Source organism: Mus caroli, unplaced genomic scaffold (genome assembly GCF_978045245.1).
Source record: "Mus caroli unplaced genomic scaffold, Mus_caroli_1 scaffold_7, whole genome shotgun sequence".
In the NCBI taxonomy this organism is placed as follows: Eukaryota; Metazoa; Chordata; class Mammalia; order Rodentia; family Muridae; genus Mus; species Mus caroli.
Window position 1 is genome coordinate 51,466,475 of NW_028227262.1, and position 26,991 is coordinate 51,493,465.

General features: G+C 39.1%; 1 protein-coding gene across 3 annotated transcripts; it reads left to right on the forward strand.

The window, feature by feature from the left end:
- Positions 1–4,099: 4,099 nt before the first annotated feature.
- Positions 4,100–26,132, forward strand: Uba3 (ubiquitin like modifier activating enzyme 3). Of its 3 annotated transcripts, XM_085840239.1 has the most exons (18): positions 4,117–4,193; positions 4,379–4,420; positions 6,141–6,261; positions 7,727–7,807; positions 10,407–10,489; positions 12,813–12,893; positions 17,025–17,068; positions 18,224–18,288; positions 18,565–18,720; positions 20,104–20,206; positions 20,318–20,431; positions 23,399–23,452; positions 23,904–23,940; positions 24,027–24,108; positions 24,370–24,470; positions 24,574–24,637; positions 24,723–24,777; positions 25,265–26,132. In XM_085840239.1, exons 1-18 carry the CDS (start codon positions 4,174–4,176, stop codon positions 25,348–25,350), a joined length of 1,389 nt encoding a protein of 462 aa, XP_085696365.1. In that variant the 5' UTR covers positions 4,117–4,173; the 3' UTR covers positions 25,351–26,132. The 3 variants fall into 3 exon arrangements, with proteins under 3 accessions (XP_085696366.1, XP_085696365.1, XP_085696367.1); XM_085840240.1 differs by lacking the exon at positions 4,379–4,420 and having other exon boundaries at positions 4,100–4,193; XM_085840241.1 differs by lacking the exons at positions 4,117–4,193; positions 4,379–4,420 and adding an exon at positions 4,944–5,325.
- Positions 26,133–26,991: the final 859 nt, after the last annotated feature.

A 26,991-nucleotide genomic window follows, 5' to 3' on the forward strand; every position in this document is an offset into this window, starting at 1 on the left:
GACTAGCTGACTAGAAAGGCAGTTGAGGAAATCATGGGGGCTTTATGAAAATGTCTTCTGCCACTGGTGTTTAGGATAGCTTGGCAATGGAATCCAGCAATTTACTTGGGAGAAAAGTAGTTCCTAAAAAATCAAAACAAAACTAATTTAATGTGAATGAATGTCTTGCCTGCATTGTGTATGTGCCCTACCCGCATGCTTATGCTTTGTGCCTGCTGAGGTCAGAAGAGGGTGCCAGAGCTCTTGGAACTGGAGTTACAGATGATTCTAAGCTGCCACGTGGGAACTGGGACTTGAATCTGGGTCCTCTGAAAGGACAGCAAATGATCTTAACCTCTGAGTCATCTCTCCAGGCCAGTGGAGAAATGCTTTAACTTCCCCCAGCCTTACTTGCTTCTTAGGTAAACTGGGGTTAGTAGAAAATCTGCCACAGAGGCTAAATGAGGGATGTTTGGGAAGTGTTTAGTATATGCAGCATTCACAGATTTTACTGTTATCAGTAATAATACAAACTGGCATGGTGAGGCAGACCTATTCCAGAGACCAAGACAGGCGAATTTTAAGTTCAGGGTTTGTAGGGACTACAAAGTGAGTTCAAGGCCAGCCGGAGCAAGTTGGTAAGATTGTGGCTCAACATAAAAAGTGAGAAGAGTGCTAGAAATATAGAGTTCAGTGATCAAACTTGCCTAGCATGGAGCAGCGTTGGTCCTGTGTGCAGACCCCATTATTACAAAACAAACAACAAACAAAACAAAGAGCTAGCAGAGTCCTTAATTTATCTGGTTGATGTTTACAGTGTTTTAACCTGTTTTCTATACTTTTATAATAAACACCTGCTGCTGTTGATCTCAGGTCCTGTTGCCATTGATCATTGTGGTTGCCTCTGAAAAGATAAAATGGGAGAAAAATGTTGAGACTGCTTAGTACCCTGCTAGCAGGCATTCTAAAACCTTCCTAACGCTGGGAAGGCACAGTGGGGAGTCACAAAGGGGAAATGCTTGCCTTGCTCTGTCTTCTAAGAGCCTACAGTACAGGAAATACTCAACTCTGAGACCTTGAGGTGAGTGCTAAATAGAGCCTTGCCAGGCCTCTATTCAGTTACAGGAAATCAGAGGGGGTGGAGGAATTCCCGAAGCTTAAGGCATCAGTGTGGGTAAAGGATCTTGGTGCCTTGGTGGGGAGAGAACACAGAGCCCAGCACCTGTTAGAGAAATCTGTGAGCATTGACAACTTCAGTGAACTTTCTCCTTCCAACTGCTCAGAACTGCAGGAATAAAGGCTGTCAGAATGAACTAGTAGCGTGCTTATTCCTCCATTACAGGCAATCCATACTCAATACACATTAGCTGGTTATATATTTTTATTTATTTGATTAAACCTCCAAAGACAGCTCAACACAGTGGTGCAAGCAAGCTTCTATCCCCCAGCTCCTTGGCAGATAGAGGCAGGAGGATTGCAAATTCAGAATTGTTTGGATAACTTAGTGAGACTCTGTTTCAAAACAGGAAGAAAATGGGTATGGATATAGCTCCAGGGTAGGGTTTTTCTAGCATGCACCAAGCTGTAGGTTCATCCCTCATTACTACAAATAAAAAAGGAGAAGAATCCAAAGAGGACTGTGTTTGTCATTGTTTTATTTTGTTTTCTGTTCATAGGATGAGCCCCTTCCTTCTCTCTGAAAATGGTGAGTGTGCTTTGTCTCTGGTTGGACTATGGTAGGTTTTTGTTTGATCAGTTTTGTTTATTTGTTGTTGGTTTTTTTTCCTCTACATTCCTCTACCTTTTCCTCCAACTATTTTAAATGGGAATGAGCACAGATTGAGTCAGCTTTACCCCAGGCTCCGTTTAAGAGCTATTATTGGTGGCTATGTCACTACTTTTAGGTGGGGGAAGGGAAGTAGGAGTAAAGATGTTCACTGCATCAGTCTCTCACACCAGATGGCTCAGTGGCTCAGAGTGCTTGCTGCTCTTCCAGAGGACCAGAGGTCAATTCCCAGCACCCACATCACATGGCTCAGAACTACCTGTAACTCCAGCTCCAAGGGGGCTGACACTTTTTTTTTCTGGTTTCTGTGGGAACACACACACACACACACACACACACACCACATACATATAAATAAACTTTTTTTTTTTTAAAGCAGTCTCTTGAGGCTTTTCCACAGGGACTTAAGCTTTAGCAAGCACCATTCTGATAATTCCTCTGCCTGGCAATAGACTGACTATGCAGGATGTCTAATACTTGATGTCTAAAAATACTTGATGTCTAATACTTGATGTCTAATACTTGATGATGTGCTTCACTGTAAAGAAAATAAATCTACTAAGGATTTCGGGCCAATTGCCACTACTACTGTCATTATTAACAAATGGAGGTGGCTCTTTCTAATCAGTTAGGCAGATCTCACGATGTCTGCTGTCAGCTGTCAAAATGGTGAGTCATGGTGACACACAGATGCAGGACATCTTTGTGAACTTCTTTTGGGTGTTTGTCTGCACGTACATTTGCACCACTTGTGTGCTGGGTGCCAGCGAGTTGAAGGCCACTGTGTGGGTGCTGGGAATTAAACCTGGGTCCCCTGCAAGAGCTGTAGTGCTTTTAACTGTTGAGCTAGCTCTCCAGACTCTCCTTTTGTTTTCCTTTCTTCCTCTTCTTCCTCCTCTTCCTCTTCTTCCTCTGCTATTTTGTTCTGTTTCTAAGGCTCACTTTCCTCTTCTCACTGTCTGGTTATGACTGAATTTTTAGCTCAATATGTGCTATTGATGAAAGTAGCTGGGGGATCATAACAGATGAGCCTTCCTTAAGGTTCAATGAGAGTAGGACAAAGAGTAGATTACATGCCACAAGTGAGTAGCAGCCCCCCCGTCCCCCTTTAATGAGCACCCTAGAAGTTATATTTGGGCACTTCACTGGTTTTCAAACAGTGTGTCCACAAACCACCTGCTGTGATAAAACTCAAACCTGCATTTGTAACCTTCAAGTGATTCCAATCAAAAACTATATTTGAGAACCACTCAAAAATTCACTTAATTTTCAATCTTAAAATAGTGAATGTTGTTATTCTCACTTTACAAATGAGGATCTGGGAATACCCAAGGGCTCACAGTTAATAGCTGAGTAGTAAGGGTTTAAATTCAGTTCAGACTTACATATTAAATTTTTTTTATCTCACTTTACTAAAAGTGATATGTTTGAGATATATGAACACAATTATTCTTTCCTTTCTTGTCTACCAGAATCAGTCATTTACATACAATATATGACTGTGAAGAATAGAGTCAAAAATTCATTCATTTATTAACACTTTCAAGTGACGGGTTATAAATAAATCTCTATGCTTTTCATACCTAATCATCTATCTTATCTATCATTCATTTATCTATCTAATATATATCTTGATGTATATATGTATAACAGAATAGTTTTCTGACAGACTGGTGTGACACTGAAGTGTCCCAAAGAAAATAAGACTCTTCACCCTATGTCTATTTAATGCTTTAAACTTCATGCCCATAAAACCAAGGATTTTGAATCTTCCTGATATATGGAAAACGGAAATTTCTTTCACCAATTTTCCCGGAAAAAAGCACTGGCATATTGGGGTGATTGTTTTAGTTTTTAAATAGAATATATGAACATTTTATACAATTATGTGTCAACGTATAAGTGTATAAATAAGTAACATATCTAAGTTCATGCGGCATAGCAACGTTATAGATGGCATAATATTAAGTAGGCACAATTAATCAAAGATTTTAATTACACTGGGAAATGCTTGCAAAGCCTAAGGGGGCCTAAGCTGCCAATTTCGCCACGGCTTCCCACGGTTCAACTAGCTTTCCCAGACGCTCCCGCCCCTCCCTCTCGTCCCCTGAAGCCACGCCTCTAGTACTGGCACCGCCCCTCGCTCCTCCTCCTAATAGCCCAGTCTCAAAGCACTGGACCCCGCCCCTCCGCGCCTGCTCAGTTTTTCCCTCCTAAAGCCTCGTTCCCAAACCCCAGCTCCGCCTCTCCTCTTAAAGCCTCGCCCCGCCGCGCCCCCTCACTCTCTTACCTGAAGCTCCTCCCCTCCTCCCTGGTTCCGCTCTCCCTCCTTCCATTCACCTGCAGTCCCGCCCCTCCCGGGCGGACCCGCTCGGCGCGAGGGCCTCTGGGAAGAGGCGGGGAACAATATGGCGGATGGCGAGGAGCCGTAAGTATCGGGATTTTGCCGGAGCGCCGAGTTGGGCTGGGTTGTGAGAGAGCGCGGCGGTGGGCAGTCACCGCTGCCAGCCGGGGGTCCCCCAACCCCTGCCCCGTCCCCTCGCCCCCCATACCCTTGCGGCGCCCTCTTTGGAGCTTGATGCTGACCCTTCTTTTATTCTCTCTTTCTTTTAGGGAGAAGAAAAGAAGGAGAATAGAGGAGCTGCTGGCTGAGAAGTTAGTGCTGCTGGGAGGCCGGGGTCCTCTCCGGAGACCCCCGCCTCCCCCTAATCCCAGGCCTAGGGGACCAGCCGCAGCGGGCCCGGGGGTGCTGGGAGGGGGGTCACCTGGAGCAGGCCGCACGTCCTCACCCCTGACCCTGTCCCCAGCTCGAGCCACCGGCCGGCTGCTCCCTGGCTATGCTCCTGCAAAAGCCACCCGGTACCCCCCTCTTCCTCCAACCCAAATTGTCAGAGCTGTGACCTTGTGACAAGTGAATCCAATCTAAATCTAAATGGACACGAGGCCTGTTTTGGGTCCTTGATGAACACTGAGACAACAGTAGACATAAACTTTTTATGAACACTCCGTGAATCAGGAATTGTGTTAAAACTTGTCATTTTTGTAAGGTAGTTGGGTCTTTAAAGGACACGGCAACTCACTTGCTCTCTCATTTACCACACAACCTGTATTAAATACTTAGGTTTTTTTTTTTGATGCCGCAGACTTTAAAATTCTTTTCATATGGCCAATCCTACGTGATTCCTCTCCCCGCCCTCCGTGGGAAGGGGGAAAAAATACTCGTGTAGTGGGTGTGGTGAATTCATAATTTCTGTGTCAGCTCTCAGTAGTACTTTGGCCTTTTCCATGCCCTTCCCTATGGGTGAATTTCAAACGCAAGGGCTCACCCTTTCCCACCGCTTAATTCCCTACTCTGCACGAAATAACAAAGTTTGAGCGCTTGCTGTCTGCCAAGAGCAGCCCCTAAGTTCAATACGGGATGATCTCTTTACTTCAAGACCATCAGAAGTAGTTGCAGTCTACAGCTGAAGTTTCTGACAGTTAAGGAATCTTCTCAAAGTTAGAGTGTGCTTGGTTATGGCGTGAGACCCAGCATTGCATCAGAACATCAGCTATGCAATGTATGTTGGTCCCTTTTGTAAACAATTGAAATCACTAATATATTTGAAGGTAGAAACTTTGGGGTTACAGGAAAGTTATCACAACCAGACATGAATGAATCTGTGATTATAAAGTGCATTTGAGTGTTTTGTTTTGTTTTTTAGAGGAGTCCCACTTTATTAGTTGCATGTTCTCAAAGATTTCTTGATGGTAAATAAATGCCTATCTGTGGCATAATTGTAATCTAAACATTTTTCTTGTGTGTGTGTTTTGTGACAACAAATGGACCTTAGTATTAAGAGAGGTTTGTTTGTTTTTTATTTCTATTTTTTAAAGAAAAAAAAAATACTGGGACCCTTCCGAGGAAAGAAATGTATGATCATTGCTTTCATCCAAAGTGTTCAGTGGATCTCATCTTTCCAACTTGGGAGGAGCCATAAGTAGTGTTAGACTGAAGCAGCATAGTTCTCAGAGACCCCCCTCAACCTATGCACTGGTTACTTCTACTGAAGGAACAAATGGTTGATGGAAATTGAGAGTGACTGTAAATACCAAACAGAGGGAAGTCCTCTCTCACTTAGTGTTTAGTGTTGCGACTTTGATCTCTGGGTGCTGAGGGAGCTAGGAACACAGAGGCAGATTTATTTTATCAAGTAAGGTAAAGAGTGCTTTTCCATCCCAGACAAGCCAAAACTGGAAAAATATAACCACCACTCAGTTTTCCTTTTTATTTGAGCAGGTCTGATGTGTGGTTACCATTTGGGGAGACCTAATAGTTACGGGCGTGGCTTTTTCGTACTGATCTTTGCAGCTGAATTTACTGTGTTCTGTGCAGAATGGCTGTTGATGGTGGGTGTGGGGACACTGGAGACTGGGAAGGTCGCTGGAACCATGTAAAGAAGTTCCTCGAGCGGTCTGGACCCTTCACACACCCCGATTTCGAACCAAGCACTGAAGTGAGAAACCTTTGTTTTTAAACAACTGCTCTAATAGTCTTACATTTAAAAAATAGGGAGATGCTTCCTTTTAAACTTGCTATTATAACATAGATAATTAATAAAGTTGCTTTGTGAAATTAATCTAATTGAGTTGAATCTTTACAACTGATTTTATGTAAATGACTAGAGATGCATTTTTATATTTTTCATGTAAGTTTAAACATTTTCAAGTGTAGGATAAGTTGATGACATCATATTCTGGTATGTTTAAAATTCTAGTTTAGAATGATTCCTAAGACATATTTCCCTGTTTGTAGCCCTGAAGTGGTAAATTAATTCTAATAAGACTATAAGATACGCTTACTCAGGTATTCAAATTTAGTTGAAATCTTCACTTAGTATTGACTATAATTAATTGAATGTTAAAAATATGCTTGCAATAGAATAGATACGTATTTTGAACTGTGTCTGACTTGAAGCAAATATTTGATTAGATAGAATTTTTTATTACAAAGTAGGAACTAAGTAACCACTGTACTGTGTCTTATGGCCTTCTGTGTCCATGAAGAGATTTTGAAATAGAAACGCTACTCATAGCGTTTGGTTTAGTAGCTTGTGCGAATAAATCGTTTTCCTCCTTTAGTGGTCAGCACAATGCATAGTAGTAATTCTTCCTTTGGATAATATAGTTATGCATATTATTTTCTTGTACTTTGAAAGTGTTTCTGCACAGTAGCGCAGGGCTGTCACTTCTGTTCGGCAGTGTGTCCAGGTTTTATCTCTGCTCATCTGGAACTTGCTGATTTTTCAAGTCTTGTAAACACTCATTGTTCAAAGAAGGGAACGTGTGATTGCTCTTATCTAGTTTTTGTTAGACTTTCAAACACTTAAATTTTCACAATCAAAGAAAAAGCATAAAGAATGGGAGGAGGAAAATAGAGAATACTATAGTAAAGTTGTCATGTTACCTATAAAATAGTGTACCAACACTCGAACAAAGATATAACTAGGGATCGATTTAAAGACGTTTTTATTAATTTTACGAGTGTTTTGCCTTCATGTCTGCATGGATACCGCACGTGCCAAATGCCCACAAAGGTCAGAAGAGGGCGTCCTTTTCTCTGGAGCCTGGGGTGTGGATGGTTGTGAGCCACCACATGTGTGCTGGGAATCAAACCTGGGTCCTGTACAGGAGCAACACGTGCCTTATCTGCTGAATCATCCTAATGGTGGTTTTCCTGTTAAAAACAGGATCTTAATTTCATATAGTAAAAGTAAATTTAAAGTGTCAAAGTTGAAACTCTGAAATTATAAGGATTTCAATATTTGTAATTACATCTCTTTCATAACATGCTGGGTGTGTTTATGATCGTTAATTGACCTTTTTTGTGCTTACACCAACAACTATTGTGTGGTTTGTTGCCTTATTCGTGGTTCTTGTGGTGATCACCTGGATTTTAATATGTCTTTCTATTTGTTACAGTCACTCCAGTTCTTGTTAGATACATGTAAAGTTCTAGTCATTGGAGCTGGTGGCTTAGGATGTGAGCTTCTGAAAAATCTGGTAATATATATGTATAATACTATTCTCTTAGAGATATGTAAGTTCTTTTGCTTTCTGCCATATAAAGAATGTCTTCATTTCATGATTATTAATTTTTTCTCTTGAACATTTATTAGGTAAATTTAGCCGGTAAAATTCTAGACAATAAAGTATATAATATTATTTTGGAACTCTAAAAGTTTTAAGTCATATTTTTCTTTGGTTTTTTTTTTTTTTTTTGCTTCCTTTTGCCTAGTGCTAATATCATTTTATTGAACTAAATTGCAGAATAGAGAGTTTATCTTTTAATGTGTACTTTTAAATATTTTTTTTTCTTTTGCTTCTCTAAATAACCCAGCTAGGTGGGTTTTCGATCATTTTATCCAAAATGACACACAGAGGTGCAGCAAAAATCAAAGCCTCCCTCATTTTTCCTGTCGTATAGTGAGGTTCCTGACTCTAATCCAAGTCCTCATTTATTTATATACAGTGCTCTTTTTTACAGAAGCTCTGCATGAACTAAGATGGTTGTTTTTGATGACCAAGTGATAATAAATGCCTATGTTTTGGGACACCTGAGCCTTTAGTAAAACTATTTCTGTATCCTATTTAGAAACACATAGTTGTGATGGAATTGCTTTCATTGGGTCCTTATAACCATGAAATAGCTTTGCATAAGTTTCTGTCAATTGAACAGAGTTAGGAAGGGGAGAGTTAGTGCAGGGCTTCTGTGTACCTGGTTACTCACTGGGTAGAAAGCAGAAAACAACAAGCAGATCATAGCCATGTGGAAGACACCTGTGGCCTGCCACGAGTTAAATGTATTTACATCAAGGCTTAGTTTTACTTTATGTGGATGAGTGTTTTGCCTGCCTATGTGTGTACCGCATGGGTGCCTGCTTCTCAGGGAGGCTAGAAGAGGCTGTCAGACTGAAACTGGCCTTGCAGAGACTTGTGATCTGCCACATGGGTTCTGAGAACTAAACCCAGGTCCTCTGTAGGAGTACTAAATGCTCTTTACTGCTGAGCTATCTCTTCAATCTGGCAATTAAGATTTAGGTATCAACACAGTCATACTGATTTGCTAGGAAACAGTAGGGTTGCTCCTATTGAGGTTTTAAAGTGAAATACACTGACACTGTTTAGTGCCATGTTAATTCTATGGGAATTGTAAATCACCGTGGTCTCAGTCTGCAGTGAATTTTAAGTTTGGGGAGACAAGTCTTTTTGTCTTTTTTTTTTTTTTTCAAAGATTTATTATATCTAAGTACACTGTAGCTGTCTTAGACACACCAGAAGAGGCCGTCAGACCTCATTACAGATGGTTGTGAGCCACCATGTGGCTGCTGGAAGAGCAGTCAGTGCTCTTAACCGCGGAGCCATCTCTCCAGCCCCTGGGGAGACAAGTCTTAATGAAATCAATAGTAGTATGTATGGAACATGGTGTTCCAAAATGACAGCTCCCTCTCAGACTCACTCTAGTGTGAAAAATTAAAATTTGCCAAAGGGAAAGGTTTGTGGAGTTCGAACATTGTTTTTTGTTGTTGTTAGTTTTTTTCCATTAGGCATGTACAGGTCCCTCAAAGCTTAACTTTTTCATTTTGAACCCATGATTTACTATCGCAGTGTGCCCTACAGTATAAGTTCACTCAGATTAGATCTGAGGATTATTTATTACACCAGTGGTTCTCAACCTTCTAATGCTGCAGCCCTGTAATACAGTTCCTCATATTGTGATGACCCCAAGAATAAAAATAATTTCATTACTACTTTATAACTGTAAAATTGCTGTGGCTAAGAATGGCAATGAAAATATCTGATTTGTAAGATGGTCTTGGGGACCTCTGTGAAAGAGTCATGACCTGCATGTTGAGAATTATTGTACTACATTCAGATCCTTTAGGCACATACACAGAATGTGGGCCTTTTACTTTCTCATTTATTATTTTGCTTGTTTTAGATGTAACCGTAGAAGACATGCTTTTTTTTCCCACTTCCTATTCACTGTCTGTAAGCCCCTTAAAGGCTCACTCTTAAAAAAAGAAGAAACTATCACTTAGGATCACCAGTTAACCAAATGTTTATTGAGTTTCTTCTTGTAAATGACATGCACAATTTTGGGTGATTAAAAAAACTCACAATGGAACAATATAAACAGGTGTTTATTTATGGAACTCAGATTTTCTTTTCGGGGTGATGGGGGGGGGGGAAGGGAGGTGTATGGAATGTCAGTGGTAATGAATGGATGAAGAAAGGAAGGCCTGAGGGCAGGCAGCCTGGTGGTAAGGACAGTGTTTTCTTAAGGGGTGAACAGTGTCCTAGAAGAACATTGGGAAGGAAAGGCTCTAGGCAGAGGGTTCAGCAGATACAAAGCAGTAGAGATTGTGAGTTTTCTCTTGGTTGGTTAGAGAGGACTTAAACCTGAGTGCTTGTGCATTTTTGTTCTTTAACAAAATTCTTTTTTATGCCTTGCACATACTTTTTTTTTAAGCCAAAGAGTATAATTATGTAGAATTTATTACTGAAAGTACATGGATTTAGGGCATAGATTTTCAAAATCTATGTTATGTTTTAAAGGAAAGGAAACTGTTGCCTAATTAGATTGCTTTTCTTTTCACAGGCATTATCTGGTTTTAGACAGATTCATGTTATAGACATGGACACTATAGATGTTTCCAATTTAAATAGACAGTTTTTATTTAGGTAAGTTTGATATTTTAAAAATTCTGATAAACATTTGAATTTGTGTTCTTTGCAATTTATTAATTACAGAGGGTCTAACATGGACTTTACAAAAACAAGCTGCTTTTTTTTTTTTTAAATGTTCATTGATGTTTTGTCTGCATTTATGTCTCTGTGAGAATGCTAGAAGCCCTGTTACAGACAGGTGTAAGTTGAAGAGCAGTCATTTCTTTTAACTGTTGAGCCATCTCTCCAGCCCCGTGAAGTGATACTTATACTTTAGAAATTGGAACACATATTTGGGTATTCTGGCGATGGTTGTTTTATAAGCACATATATGAATTTTGTGTGCCTTATCCTTTCTGACAAGTTTTTAATGTGTTATAGCTTTGAAATAGACTGATGATTGGTTATTGATAACAAGCTACACCTTTTAATTTATAACTAACATGGTTATAATAATGTAAGTATAATGATACTTACAGGGGTAACTAACATGGGCATGTTGCCAGAAGGGTGACTTGCCATTTTATTTATGACAGTGTCTTAGTTGCAGCAGTCAGGTCTCCTGATCCTGTAAATTCACCTAACACTCTTCACTAAAACCATGCTGGGAGTTCCTTTGTGTGAGACTCATAAAAGCACAAAACTACATTTAGAAGAATGTTGGTACTTCACTGTTCCCTCTTCCATATGTGAAGTGCTGTCAGTGCAGAGTGCTTGAAAGTGGGATTCAAATCAAGGTTTCTATTTCATAATACTTTTCCATGCAAGTAAGGATGAAGAATGAAAGTCTTAGCCACTTTAAGCAGGGAAAGAACTAATTCTTTATTGGTGAAGAAAAAAATTGACTTGATGAAATGTTTCCTTTGAAGTTCTAATTTTAAGTAAAAATTTTATGTTATGTTTTTACTTTAAAAAAAAAATTATACTCTCCTGTCTGAAGGATACAAAGAATAAGGGTACAATGTCTAGAGTATGTGTGTTCCAGGAAGTTACAGTGAAGCACTTTCTCTTTTGGGGGTGGGGGAGGAGGGGGAGTTTTGTAGCCCTGGCTGTCCTAGAACTCACTCTGTAGACCAGGCTGGCCTCAAACTCAGAAATCTGCCTGCCTCTGCCTCCCAAATGTTGGGATTAAAGGCATGTGCCAGCACTTACCCTTATATGTGAAAGGTGACTCATATCCATGAGAATTGTGAGGAGATAGTAGAAAATATTCACATGCTTGAAGAGACACTTTGTGTCCTTCTGTACTTAACGTCTGGTTATTATCAAAGAGAGATGTTTCCAGATGTTACTTTTAGATTCTTGAAAATATTGCTGTCTTTAAAATTTATTCTTTTAAAATATTGGTAAGGAAGTTGTGGGCTAATCTCAGCATGAAGGAAGCTGAGACAGGAGGATCGGATGAGCTTGGGCTATGACCTATCTCAAAACAAACAAAGCATGACACATCCCACCATGGTTTAGGGACCTCTGATTCCTACTCAAGTGACACACAAGGATGGAGTAACGCTTAGAAGGTCTTTCTTCTCCAGAGTGAATTTCTGTGTGTATATTTTACTAGGACAAGCATATAAACACAGTGAAGCAGGCATGGTGGTTCCCAACTATAACTCCAGGATTTGAGAGGCTGAAGTAGGAGGATTGCTTAAAATTCTAGAGGCCATGCTGGGCTGTATAATCAGCTCAAGACCAGGCTGAGCTGTAGAGTAAGATCCTGTCTCAGGCAGCAGATCGATGTTCTGGGATTCAAGCTGTGTAGTTGGAAGGCTCTTTGTCTAGGATATTTTTATATTAGGAAGTGTCATGGTTGGAAATAACCACTAAACATGCTGTCGTTATGCTTAACCCTGGAGGATGGAGACCCTCCTGTTTAGAGTTCATATTTTCAGTTAAGAAATACAGTTAGACTTGTCATATTTATTTAGACTGTCAGCAGGGTTTAGTAACTATGTATTTAATTTATTACTGATATAGAAATACTGAGGGGCTGATGGAGAGTGGGCTCTTCAGTTAAGAGCACAGATTGTTCTTGCAGAGGATTAAGGTTCAATGCCAGGTGCTTTACACCTGCCCATGATTCTAACTGACAGGAGTCTGATGACCCTGGCCTCCTCAGGCATCTTCACTCACATGTACATACCCTACACACACACACACACACACACACACACACACAGACACACAGACACACACAATTTTAAGAATAATAAAAAAGTTGTAGTTAATATTTTTTCAAAGTATGTTATAAATAAACTGTCCATTTTTTCATTGGAAGCTAATTATGTAGACCATTTAAATGGATATTATAGATGACAACTTAATACATTGTTTTCTCTAGGCCTAAAGATGTTGGAAGACCCAAGGCTGAAGTTGCTGCAGAATTCCTAAATGACAGAGTTCCTAATTGCAACGTGGTCCCGTATCCTTTCAAAAGAAACTCCTCCTTGATTATAAAAGATGTTTTGTAGAGAGTACAACTGACGAAAAGGTCTGTCCGAGGCGAGCCCCTTTCTAGTGAGGAAATGCTGATCACTTCCTTTCCAGCCCAGTTTTCCCTTTCTGGTTTTATTCATGTTTTTGGCTTGACTTTTAATTTGTATAGGTGATGTTGTTATCTGCATATATTCCAGTTTTACTATTAACTAAACATCTATGCTAGATGCATCTTCACCTACGCCTTATATCTTGGACAAAAATTTACTCACAGTGGATCACAGATGTAATTTGTAAAGCTGTAAAATGAGATTAGTTCAGATCATCTTTGGGTTCTGAGGCTCGATGGAGAGGGCAGAGAGCACACTGAAATGAATAGCTGTGGTCGGGAAAGACTGTTACGGGGCTAAAAGGACAGGCTAGACACTGGAGAGCACACTTATAAAAGCAGCTGAGGAGAAGCCATCTAGAGTTCGGTTATTTCTGGGTATCTGTGGGGGATTGCTTCCCAGGCCCTTTCAAGGAATCCAGATCTTCTGATCCTCAAGTCTACATACAAAAAGGTAGCATGCCAGAGATGGGGCTCACTGGTCTGGCATGCCCTTGGTTCAACCCTCAGTACTGTAAAATAAATGTGTAAAATGTATCTGGTTCAGAGTTTTCAGTCCATTATCATCAAGACAGGAACATGACAGCATCCAGGCAGGCATGATGCAGGAGGAGCTGAGAGTTCTACATCTTCTTCTGAAGGCTGATAGCAGAATACTGTCTCCCAGGCAGCTAGGATGAGGGTCTTAAAGCCCTGGACGACAGTGACACACCTGCTCCAAAAAGGCCACACCTAATTGTGCCACTCCCTGGGTTAAGCATATTCAAACCATCACAACACATCTGTATATTTATCTATATCTGATGTCTTAAAATATCTTTTAATTATTTATAATACCTTTTGTGGTTAGATGCTATAAAAATAGTTATCATACTGTGTTATTTGGGGAATAGTGAAAAGACAAAGTCGGTTTATACTCACTACTGGCAGTTTTTCTTTTGTCATATATTTTGACCCAGGGTTGGTTGAATCTATGCATGGAACACCTTCAGATATGGAAGCTTGAGTGTTTGTTAAAGAATTTCTAAAACTTAGCAGAAAAACAACCCATCCATTTAAAAAGTGGATAAACATTGCAAAGGGATAGTTCACTGGAGACAGATGACAGAAATCTTACAAATGGTGTTTGTCATTCAGGAAGACAGCAGTGACCCTCACTGTTGAGGAAGTTTAAGACCAGCCTGGACAACTAGTGGATCCAGTATCAAAATAAAATTAGAAGGACCGAGATGTAGCTCAGTTGTAGAGTACTTGCCTAGCCTGTATGGGGCTCTAATTCAATCCAATAGCAAGAGAAAAAGAAACTTCAATAAGATGTTTCATACCTTTTAAATTAAAGGAGTAGAAGTGGTATCTAGGGTGAGCAGAAATAACAGGAAAATGTGGCTACTTATTAGTGATAGAAAGTAAAATGATGTAACTATCTGGAAAATAGTTTGATCGATTAAAAAAAATCTAAGTATACATTTAACTTTATCACCTAGTTGATTCACTTTGGGACAGTTTAGTGAAATTAATATATGTGTTCTCAGAAAAATCAGTACACAGTTGCTCACAGCAACTTTATTTGTAGAAGCTCCAAACTGGAAATAACCAGGACCTGCTTTAGGAGGTGGCTGTGTTCACTCACCTGTGCCACAGAGTGCTCCTAAGCAGTAACAGGGACAACTTAACACGTGCCGCCTGCCATGGGCATTTGAGAACATCTCCAGCCTCAAGAGGTCATATACACAGGATTCCATCTAGATCCTGTCCTTAAAACGAAATACTTAGGAAGATGGAGGACAGATTAGAAGTCACCAGAGTATAGGTGTAAGTTGGGAGTTGGAATAGTTATAGATGTACATTGAGAGATTTTAGCCGCATGCTGTGGCACGTGGTTTGAGAATTGCTCCAAGTTGAAGATCAGCCTGGTCTCCATATTAGGTTCCAGGCTACTCAAGTTATATAGTGAGACTCTCAAAGGAAATGGGGCTTGTAAGATAGTAAGTAGTTAAAGGCTCTTCCTGTCAAGCCTGGTGGTCTGAGTCCCCAGACCTCCATAGTAGAGGGAGAGAATGATTCCCCAAAGTTGTCTTCTGACTTCTAAAGTATACCATGGCATATCCCCTCCATACAGAAATACAGCAGCGGAGGGTGTTGTGGGTAGTAGTGGATTGTGCCAGTGTTGGCAGAGGGTGTTGTGGGTAGTAGTGGATTGTGCCAGTGTTGGCAGAGGGTGTTGTGGGTAGTTGTGGGTTGTGCCAGTGTTGGCAGAGGGTGTTGTGGGTAGTAGTGGATTGTGCCAGTGTTGGCAGAGGGTGTTGTGGGTAGTTGTGGGTTGTGCCAGTGTTGGCAGAGGGTGTTGTGGGTAGTTGTGTATTGTGCCAGTGTTGACTCTGATGAGTTGATCTAGTGTAAATGGGGAGCGTTCAGAGTACAGCATCTCTGTACCGCTTTCACGGCTTTTGGTGAATAATATTGATTTGAAGTAAATGTGCTTAAAAATAGAAATACAGGCCTCTTTGTAGGGACCCAGAATTAAAAGGGAGGATATTCATGTTCCATCTAGCCCTATTGTTGAAACCTGGGAAGGTTGTTTTACAGATACCCACCCAAGACAGAATATCTTGACCTGCCCCCTAGTCTCCCTGTTGGGGCTCCTCCACTGCTTCCTTTGTTTCTTTTTCAACCTAGTTCTCAGTGTACCTTAGGTTGCTGGTCGCTGCATTCAAAGGGAATAGAGTTCTAAATGGGTGAGGTTAGCCATGAGTTGGGTTTTTTTTAATACCTTAATTTGTAGGTAGGAGTCTAGATAAACATATTGTGTGTTGTCTCTCTTTGTGTTGCTGTTGAAAACATAGTGCATTGTTAGAGCATCGTCATTTGTATTAGTTTTCTTTACTAGAAAAATTAAGCACGTTTTGTACATAACTTGAGCTTGTTTTGTTTTGTTTTTCAAGACATGGTTTCTCTATGTAGCCCTGGCTGTCCTGGAACTCACTATGTAGACCAGGCTGGCCTTGAACTCAGAAATCCGCCTGCCTCTGCCTCCCGAGTGCTGGGATTAAAGGCATGCGCCACCACGCCTGGCTTTTTGCTTTTGAGAAAGAGTCTCTCTATGTAACCCTAACTGTTAGACCAGGCTCCCAAGTGCTGAGATTAAATGTGTGCAGTACTTGCGCTTGTGACTGATTCATTCTCACAGCTAACAGACTGGGGATCCACGTGGCCTGCAAGTGCAGGGTGATGACCAAAAGTTGCTGACTGGGTGAAAAGGGGACCTACAGCTGATTTTTACCAGAGGTTGAAAAAATGCATAATTCACATTGAAGCCCAGAGTCTTATGCAATCCCAGTACACCCAATTGTACTAGCAACTGAAAAAGCTGTTGAAATTCTCTGGATTGTTTTTATATAAGGCTTACATATATACATATATATATATTTATATGTATATATATAAAACTCTTTGACCTTTTTTTGGTATGGTCTGTTTCTTGCTGTAAAGAATTCTTTTCATACAGTATATTTTGACCATTTTTTTTTCCTCTCTCAACTCCCAGATCTTTGCCACTTCCCTACCCACCCAATTTTATATTCCTTTTCTTTCTTCAAAAAAGAAACCAAACCCAAGAAACAAATAGAAGCCCCCTCCCCCCCCCACTGAATCACAAATTAGGCAAGCAAAAGACCAATAATGCAAAAAATGTCAAAATAAAGCAAAATGAAACACAGTCCACAAAAAAAAAAAGTGTAACATTTATTTAGTATGTGGGTGTTAGAGACAGAGACAGACAGACCTGCCTCCACGTGTGCACATATGCAAATGCATAAAAGAAGGGAAATAACCTACTTTTTTTTGTTGTTGTTAGAAAACAGGGACAACCGAATTTTGTCAGATTTCCTGAATTTTTCACTAATTACTTATAAGTGTGGATATGCAAACACAGTTTGTTCGTTGTGGCATTGTTAAAATCACTTCAGAAGTTTAAAACTTAGCATATTGGGTTCCTTTACTTGTATTCAGACATTTCAACAAGATTCAAGATTTTAACGACACTTTCTACCGACGTAAGTTCTTCACTTGATATTAAGTTCTTGCTAATTCTTCAAGTTTGTTGTTTTGTTTTTCCCCATTCTGGGTGCTTGAAACACTATACCACTGATTCTTAATACCACTAGCTGCTTGTTTGAATTAAAAATCACTGAAGGATTAGGAGGGTGGGGAGCTTCTCATAAAATTAGCTTTTATTTTTTAATAACAAAGTAAGCCGGGAGTGGTGGCGCACGCCTTTAATCCCAGCACTCGGGAGGCAGAGGCAGGTAGATTTCTGAGTTCGAGGCCAGCCTGGTCTACAAAGTGAGTTCCAGGACAGCCAGGTCTATACATCGAAACCCAGTCTCGAAAAAAAACAAAACAAAAAACCAACAACAACAAAAAAGCAAAGTAAACTACTTTGCTTAACTGCAAAGTTAAGCAAAGTATTTAAATTGGTAAACTGTGTTCAAAGCAGTTTTAGAGTCACAGCAAAGGTGGGAGGAAAGTATTGTTTTCTGTCCCATCACACAGACAGCCCTTGTTGGTAATCTGACTTATGTGAGATGATGGAAGAAAGAGACATTCAGATACAATGAAGCCTTGAGAAAGCAGGGGGGATCAGCCTCAATGGACTGAACCCCAAGCAGCCTTTTAAAAGCATGTTTATGGACTGTTATCCTTTTAGTGTGAGGCAAGTTCCTCATACCAGAGCCCTGATCTAATTTGTGTGATTCTTAGTCTCATGCACGGTTTGCAGTGCTCCATCGTGTGAGGCTTTCTGGTTTGCTAAGAATGTCTTGTGACTAAGATCATGCAGAGGCTATGAAGCTCCTTCAGAAAAACAACTCACAGAAAACAATCACTACCTATCACAGTGATTTCTTTGAAGCCCAAGAACATCTAAGAACAGTTGCTTCATTCTGATGTTTGTACCAGATATGACGACTACTAAATTTCCACTGCAAGCCTTCCTCACTAACAGGGGTCCACAGGCAGTGATAGACTGGTACAGTCCATGAGCCCCTGCTAGAGCACTGGTATAGTAGTATGCTTGTAAGCACTAGTGACCTAGTGGGCGTGGTGGGGCCAGCACCGGAGAGGCTGAAACAACAGGATAGAGAATTTGAGACTTGCCTAGACTACATAGACTATATCAAAAATTAAACCTGTTTTTTTTTTTCTTGTAGAATTTCATATCATTGTATGTGGCCTGGATTCTATAATAGCGAGAAGATGGATCAATGGAATGCTGGTAAAGACTTCAGTGTTGGGTTCTCTAAAGGCCCTTGCTATTGCTTTTGACATACTTTAAATCAGAATTGGTTAATTTTAAATTAAGTAGATACACATCGTTAGTGCTTTCATTGATTTTCAATGAAAGGTGTTTATTGTTAGGAATGTAATTCCTTCATTCTGATATTGCTACTGAATCCTAAACTGACTTCTAGAATTTTCTGGAAATCTGCTGCTTTCTTTTTTTCCCCATTTTCTATTCATTTTTTTAAGCCCTTTAAAACATTTTCCCTAGATATCTCTTCTAAATTATGAAGATGGTGTGTTGGATCCAAGCTCCATTGTACCTTTGATAGATGGGGGGACAGAAGGCTTTAAAGGAAATGCCCGAGTGATTTTGCCTGGAATGACCGCTTGTATTGAGTGCACTCTGGAACTTTACCCACCACAGGTAATCAGAAAAGCTCCTGCATTTCTCTCTTGGGATCTTGGGTGGTAATTATTGTTGGTTATTACATCTAGTCAGTGTCTAGGGTTTGTAATTGGGGATAAACATATTTAAATGTATGTTAAGGGTATAGGGTAGTATTTACCATGGTAAGGGCATGGGGTCAAACTTGTGTACTTCAGCCTTGAAATAAAAGCAAAATTTAAAACAAAATTTGCTTAGAAGAATAAAGTATGATCGTCTTCTGTGTTTGAGAGAAGATACTCTATATCAGGTCTGCTTTTATGGTTTGGTGTTAGTACTTTTTTTCTTTCTCTTAATGTTTTTCATTATGTGTATATGTTTAAGTGTGTAGGTATATGAGTACAGCTGTCCTGGACACCAGAGGTGACAGATTCCTCTGTATCTAGAGTCACAAGGTGGTGTGAGCTCCAGACATGGGTACTGGGCACTGAATTCAGTTCTTCTGAGAGAGAGGTGTATGCTCTTAAACCCCGGAGCCATCTCTCCACCTCTTTCTTGGATAAGTTATATTCTGTCTGTTTTCCTCATATACTTTCCCTGAATGGTTTTTTTTTTTTTTTTTTTTTTTTTTTTTTTGGTTTTTCGAGACAGGGTTTCTCTGTGTAGCCCTGGCTGTCCTGGAACTCACTCTGTAGACCAGGCTGGCCTCGAACTCAGAGATCCGCCTGCCTCTGCCTCCCGAGTGCTGGGATTAAAGGCGTGCGCCACCACGCCCGGCTTCCCTGAATGTTAAACTTAACATCATTACAGAGAACACAGCCACTAGGAAAGAGGCTGGTAGGGTGGCTTAGCAGATGAAGACCTTGAGTTCAATCCTAGGAAGGTGGAGCTAAGTTTTCTTGTGACTATCTTACGTACACTCTAGCATGTGCTCACAGGCACACACATGCAAAATAAATTTAATAATTTAAAAATAGGATTAAAAAGGATCTTTTCAAAGATGGAGCTCTTTAGCCTATATACTTATTTTGATTTATAAATGTTAGCAACTCTATAAATATAAACTTATAATTGATTTAATTCTGTGTTTTTGTGTTGGTTTGCATTATACCTTTACACTAAATATAGGCAAAACTAAATCACTCACATTTCAGAATTTATTTAGTACTTTTTTCATTACCAATAGAACTTGAGTGTATACGCTTTAAAAATGTCAGACAAATGTGTCTTTCTTTATAGGCAGCTCAACCTGAGAGACTCTGATGCCTCCTATTAGTATACAAGTCTTAATGCTTTTTAAGTTTTGCTTATATAAGTCAAGAGCTGAGATGAATGCTATGAACTAAACCAGAACTAGAAGTTGCATTTTAAAATAGCTCATCATTTAAATTTTACTAAGAAAGACAAATTTTGTGGTTTCAGGTCAATTTCCCCATGTGTACCATTGCATCTATGCCCAGGCTCCCAGAGCACTGTATCGAGTATGTGAGGATGTTGCAGTGGCCTAAAGAGCAGCCTTTTGGAGGTAATTTAACAATCTAGACTTAAGAAGTATTTTATATATTATTTATTATTTATTTTGAAATTTCATTTAAAAATTATCTTTGGTCATATATGTTTTTCTCCCCTGCAACAGATGGGGTTCCATTAGATGGAGATGACCCTGAACATATTCAGTGGATTTTCCAAAAGTCCATAGAGAGAGCATCACAATATAATATTAGAGGCGTTACCTACAGACTCACTCAAGGTGAGTTAGTGAACTGTCATAATTGTGGAAATTTTAGGGAAATACTCTGGCAGTGATTTTCAACCTTTTTCTTAAAAGACTATCTGTATATCAGATATTTACATTATGATTCATAACAACAGCAAAATTACAGTTGAAATAGCAACAAAATAATTTTATGGTTGAGGGTCACCACAGCATGTAGAACTGTATAAATGGTTGCAGGATTAGGAAAGTTGAGAACCACAGTTCTATGGCAAGAATGCTTGCTATGTAATTAAGAGATCGACATCCATCTGAAGTTTAATTAAAGAATTATGGAAGCAATGTGTTTCCAGTTATTCCAAGGTAGTAGTGAACTGTGTTCAGTAGAATAGATACCACTCAGCTAGTGGAGATTGAATGGTGCCACTGATTCCTGTTTATATACAATTGTACAATTGAAAGAGCCCTTATCTTCAAAGTCTGACTGTTGACTTCATCTTTCACCGAAGAGGAATTTATCCTCTCTTGGGAGCTGTCAAAAGACTGTCAGATAGTTACTCTATGTCTTGTTTAGTTTGAGTTTTGGCCAGTATCTTACATAATCTAATTGCTTTTTCTTTTCTTTGTAAATTTTTATGTGAGTGCTTTGTCTGCATGTTTGTATGTGCATTTCATGCATACCTGGTGCCTGCCGAGTGCAGAAGAAGGTATTGCATCCCTGGAACTGGAGTTGTAGAAAGCTGTGAGCTGCATATGTGTGCTGGGAACTGAATGCCGTGGTCTTTGGCAGAGTAGTGAGTGCTTTTAACTCTGAGCCATCTCTCCAGCTCCAAATTCCCCTTGAAATAGTAGTTTCTAACTATGGAACATAGTGGTCACACTCTCTCCACATTTTAATAGTTTATGACTCCAAATCTTCCTGATTCTTCAATCCTTTGGTGGGTCACAGGCTTCAAGTCTTGGTGTGCTTCTCTGACCAGAGTCCAGTTATCCATCCTTTTGGGATCTCCTAGGCCACAATACAGCATTCTAGGGTTAGCCATACCTCTCATACTGGGAACAGTCTTAAAGGAGCTGATGTCTTATCACTTATTTTTTGCATTTAATCATTTAATACTGTTCCCATTTGTTGATGTTGCTGCCCATTAAAATTTGCATATGCTTTCACAGTCCAGTGGCTAGATCTTCCTTTCCCTCTTTCTCCCTCCCCATGTCCCCTTTCTCACAGAAGTAATATTCTGGAGGTTGTTTATTGCATTTTTGAATTGGTCCTGGAGATCAAACCCAGGACCTTAGCAGCCTTTTTAGACTTGTCTCAGTCTGTTATCAGATCTTCTCGAGTCTCTCAGACTTGTTTACTGTCTTCACAAAGATACCATGAAAGACCTTTCCAGATGCTCTCCAGAGGACTGGCTGGTCTGCTTCCCCATTTCCTGGTTGCCGAGTCCCAGTCCCAGTCCCTGAATGTGCCTCCTCTAGCACAGACTAGCAGTGAGCAGAACTGCTCAGCCGTGGTGACCAGTGTTCCATCCAGTCCTGTTATAGTTCATCCCTTTTGGAGCTTTGCCATAGTCTCTAGAAAGAGTTGTCTATTCTTTTTTTTTTTTTTTTTTGGTTTTTCGAGACAGGGTTTCTCTGTGTAGCCCTGGCTGTCCTGGAACTCACTCTGTAGACCAGGCTGGCCTCGAACTCAGAGATCCGCCTGCCTCTGCCTCCCGAGTGCTGGGATTAAAGGCGTGCGCCACCACACCCGGCTTGAGTTGTCTATTCTTTTTCCAAATTTGTCATTTCTTTTTGTGACTATTTTCTTTACTCATTCTGGTATTATCCCTTAAATTCAGTGTATGCCTGCTGCCCATTTCCTCACCTTGGTCTACCCGAGGCTGCTCTGTGCTCCTCCCACTGGAATGCTGGGAACACATCTTATAGTGCTGCCTCACCCTTCAGGTTCATGTGGTTTCTCTAGAGGGAGCAATTCAAGAGCAGTTTGAAGACTCGAGTCCCCCTTTTGTACTATGGGAGGTGGTTTGTTTCTTGCTTACATGAATATGGAAGTGAAAAGTTAAAATCAGTCAAACTAGAGAGCTATTGTTTTGTTCTGTGTGGTCATGACCTTAGTGTAAAATAAAGATACTTTTAAAAGGTTGTTTTAGTTTTTCTATTGTGATATTTTGTGAATAGAATGACTTGAATTAACTATATCAAGAATCATTAGAAATCTTTATTTATACTTACTCAGGCATTTCAGAATCTAGTACTATAGATAAGACTATGTGGGCTGGGCGTGTGTGGGCACAGCCCATTTCTATGCTTGCTAGGGGAAATGTTGTGGATATGTTCTTTTTAGAATAAGTATGGTGTGACAAGTATCACTATGTCAGGAACATTAAATAATATTTATTATTCACATTATACCTGGAATTTGAGGAAACACTGTTGTTATCATGTTTCTGCTTTGTCATGATGAGAAACTACAAAGACTTCATTTCAGTACTGTTGCTTAAGATTTCAGCACTGCAGACCGTTGAGAATGAAAGATGATAGTTCATTTTAAAGTTCTCTGATTTTATTTTTTTTTATTTTTATTTTTTTTTGAGATAGTGTCTTTGTCAGCTTTCCACCACCATGCCTGGCTATGCCCAATTTTATTTCTTGATTTGAATGCCTGAAAAATCAAGTTTCAGAAAATAGTATTTTGCAATCAAGACTTTAAAAACGTGATTTAATTACATGATTTTAACTTAAGGTGACTTTATTTTTTTTTTAAATAGAGCTGGAAAGATGGCTTAGCTGTTAAGAGTGCTTATTACTCATAACTACCTCTAGACTCTGAGGGTACCTACACTCACATGTACACATACCTGCATATGCACACATATGTACGCGCGCAAATACACGCACACACACACACACACACACACACACACACACACATTCCTGTACTCCTAAATGAAAATCTGGAAAAAAAAAGATGACCCTACTTTATTTGGCAATTTTTTTCAGGGGTGGTAAAACGAATCATTCCTGCAGTAGCTTCTACAAATGCAGTCATTGCAGGTAAGGGGAAGAGACTTCCAGCTTTACTTTCTGCTTTGATTTTGACTTGATACTGAAATTGACATTTCTGTAGTTACTTGCCTTCTAGGAATTTGATATCTTCTTGGGTGAGTTACCCAATCCAAATATACTCCTGTTTCCACTGTATTCTTGTTTCATTATGTCTTACAGGACCTTATGTTTCTCTTAGACACAGTGCTCACAGTAAAGGAGTGTTTTGGAGTGTCTTTACTCATAGGGTTAGCTTTTCATTGATCCAATGAAGGTGAAGGGAAAGTTGTATTGTTTGGATCAAATAAAACAAATATAAGACTTGCTCCTTCCTATGTTTTTAAAAATTATATATTTTAAAATCTATTTTTCTTTAGAAATTAAAACTTTATCTGACTTATTACTGACTTTCAAAGTATGTAATTTTTACTGAATTCAAATGCCTTTATTTTCTCTCTAGCTGTGTGTGCCACTGAGGTTTTCAAGATAGCTACAAGGTAATGAGTTTTATTTTTAATATGTGTATAAATCCACATTATGACCTTGCTCGATTAGATAAAATGAACTCTTTTTTTCACCACAGTGCGTACATTCCCCTTAATAACTACCTGGTATTCAATGATGTAGATGGGCTGTACACTTACACGTTTGAAGCAGAGAGAAAGGTTAGTAGCATTAAAGTAGCAACAATATTTTTCACTATTCAGTCTTTGTTTTTATATATTATTAGAAATTAGAAGATAATTATGCTATGAGTTACTAAAGCTAATAATATGTATCTTTTGTTGGATAGCTTAAGTAAATACTAGAAAACATAATTCATAGAAAATATGTATAATTATAAAACAACTTGATTTCCATATCTTTGCTTAAAAAGAGACTGAGCCTGGTTTGTATAACTCTAAATTATTCTTTTATGTTTGTAGGAGAACTGTCCAGCATGTAGCCAACTTCCTCAAAACATCCAGTTTTCCCCATCAGCTAAACTACAGGAGGTCTTAGACTACCTAACCAACAGTGCTTCTCTGTAAGTGTTGAGGATTTATATTGTAAACATCATTTTTTAAACTTCACAATAAAAAAGCCAGAACTATTTCTTTAGATGAGATGGTGTTCACTACTTTATTTAGGCAAATGAAGTCTCCAGCTATCACAGCCACATTAGAGGGGAAAAACAGGACACTTTACTTACAGGTCAGTAGTATTAATTTTTAATTTTTTTCAAGATAATTGTATTTTTTCTTAATGTGCTATACATTAAAATAATGTTGTTCTCTAGTCAGTAACGTCTATTGAAGAACGAACAAGGCCCAATCTTTCCAAAACATTAAAAGGTATTTTAAGTAAATGTGTATAGTCATAGTTTTCTTTTTTAGTAAACGTCTGCTCCCCATCCCTTCTCCCTCCGTCCCTCCTTCCCTCCTTCCCTCCTTCCCTCCCCCTCTGTGTGTGTGTGGGGAAAAGGGGTCTGTCTGTCCCTAGTACAGGTGCCTTATCCCTGTGCCTGCTGTCTCCTCAGCCCTCAGTGTTTGGAGATAGGATGCCTTTGTGTGGCTTTACTAGCCTTGAACTTGCTTATAGCCCAGGCTGGCTTTGAACTTAGATTTATTCATAATTAAATATGACCAAATTCTAATTATTTATATCTCTAAAAATAGTAGAATTGATGGCTTCTTTTAATAAAAATAATTTAAAATCCAAGAAATCAAATGTTAAGACATGTCTGAACTATAAAGCTATAATTTGTGCATTATGTGTCTGTTATTCTTTTTGTTGAGGCATTTATTTGGCTTGGTCTAATGACACTCTTTTCTATTTTAGAACTGGGACTAGTTGATGGACAAGAACTGGCTGTTGCTGATGTCACCACACCACAGACTGTACTATTCAAACTTCATTTTACTTAAGGAAAATAAATCTGCACATAATAGAAAATCCATAGAAATAATATACTTTATAAATGATATGGAATTGAAGAGCCTGGAAGATGAGGCAGAGGGGAACATCCAAGAAAGGAAATTTAATTGGTGTCATTTTTAGCATTAGTGTGGCTAGAATTTGACTTTTATATATATACATATATATAAAAAAAAAGGACTGACTCTTTTTTAACTTTATAAGTTTCTCTTGAAGACTGAACTTTGGGGTTGGGCTAGCAAGCATTTTCATTTTATTACTATGGAAAGCTATGCCTCCAGGAGAGATTATGAACAAGTGTGTTGCTTCTTTAAAGCAGGACAAACACTGTCTTTTGTGTGAGTTTGTTGTGGTCAAAGAGCATATTCCTCAGCGTGTATTTGAAATCCACATGTATAGAAATGTATCCTTGAATGGAAATGAGGAATTATGTCTTAAGAACATTAAATATTCACAACCTGACATCTAGAGTATATCAAACATAGGCAGTTTGTTCATTACTACTCATATAATTGTGACTATCCATGTGTGTATTAATTATTGCAGAATTTAACTTGTCCATGATAATTTGTAAACAGTATTAGAGATTCATACCTGTGCATGAAAATACAAAATATTTTCATGTATTTGTTTGCAATGCCACAGAGACCAGTATGCACAAATTTAAACCAAGACATGGCTGTTCAAAGAAAATTAATGTTTAAACAGTTATCATTGATGCTTTTGCACTATTTATTAATAAAATTGTACATTGTCTACTTTTTATTGAAAAGCTTAAAGTATATCAATAATAGTAAATAATTTTATAGTGATGTAGAAATAATTTTTAAATGTTTACCAGTTATTATTTCCAGACTTTTATTGCACCTGAGTTAAATTTTTAAAATTTTATTATAGTGATTTACATAGTACAGACTAGGTTCACTCGTTCTAACTAGTAAATGAAATGGAATGACTTAATTTTTATAGTAGAGTCTCTCTCTTAGCATGCCTTTTTTTTCTTCAAAAAATGCTAAAATCAAAGTGGAGCACAAATACTAAAAAAATGCAGTTGTAATGTTTTAATGTGGGGACAAATAGTACCTGATTTTCATTCTTTGTTTTTTATTTAGTTGCAATTTTTTATTCAGACTTAGTGGGTGGAATCTGCCTCTGTCTTCTTTCTTTCTGGTGGAGAAATGATGCAGGGATATAACTAGGACCTCCCACGTTAGTCAAGTGCTCCATCACGGAGCTATACCCCAGTTTCCAGCTCCCTGTTGACAAATTTAGTTCATTATAAAACCAAGCTGGGTGGTGGTGGTGCACCCCTTTAATCCCAGCAGTTGGGAGGCAGAGGCAGGCGGATTTCTGAGTTCGAGGCCAGCCTGGTCTACAAAGTGAGTTCCAGGACAGCCAGGGCTACACAGAGAAAACCCTGTCTTGAAAAAACAAAACAAAACAACAAAAAAACCCAACCAAACAAACAAGCAAACAAAAAACCCACATAGGGTACATTTATATGCTTTACTCAAAATGCTACAGAATTAACACAATTTTTTCTTTATGGTTCTTTCTAGTATCAGATTTAAGGTCTTGTACTAGGCCAATATTCCTTCACTAAGCTGTATTTCCAATAAGCCTCTTTTAAT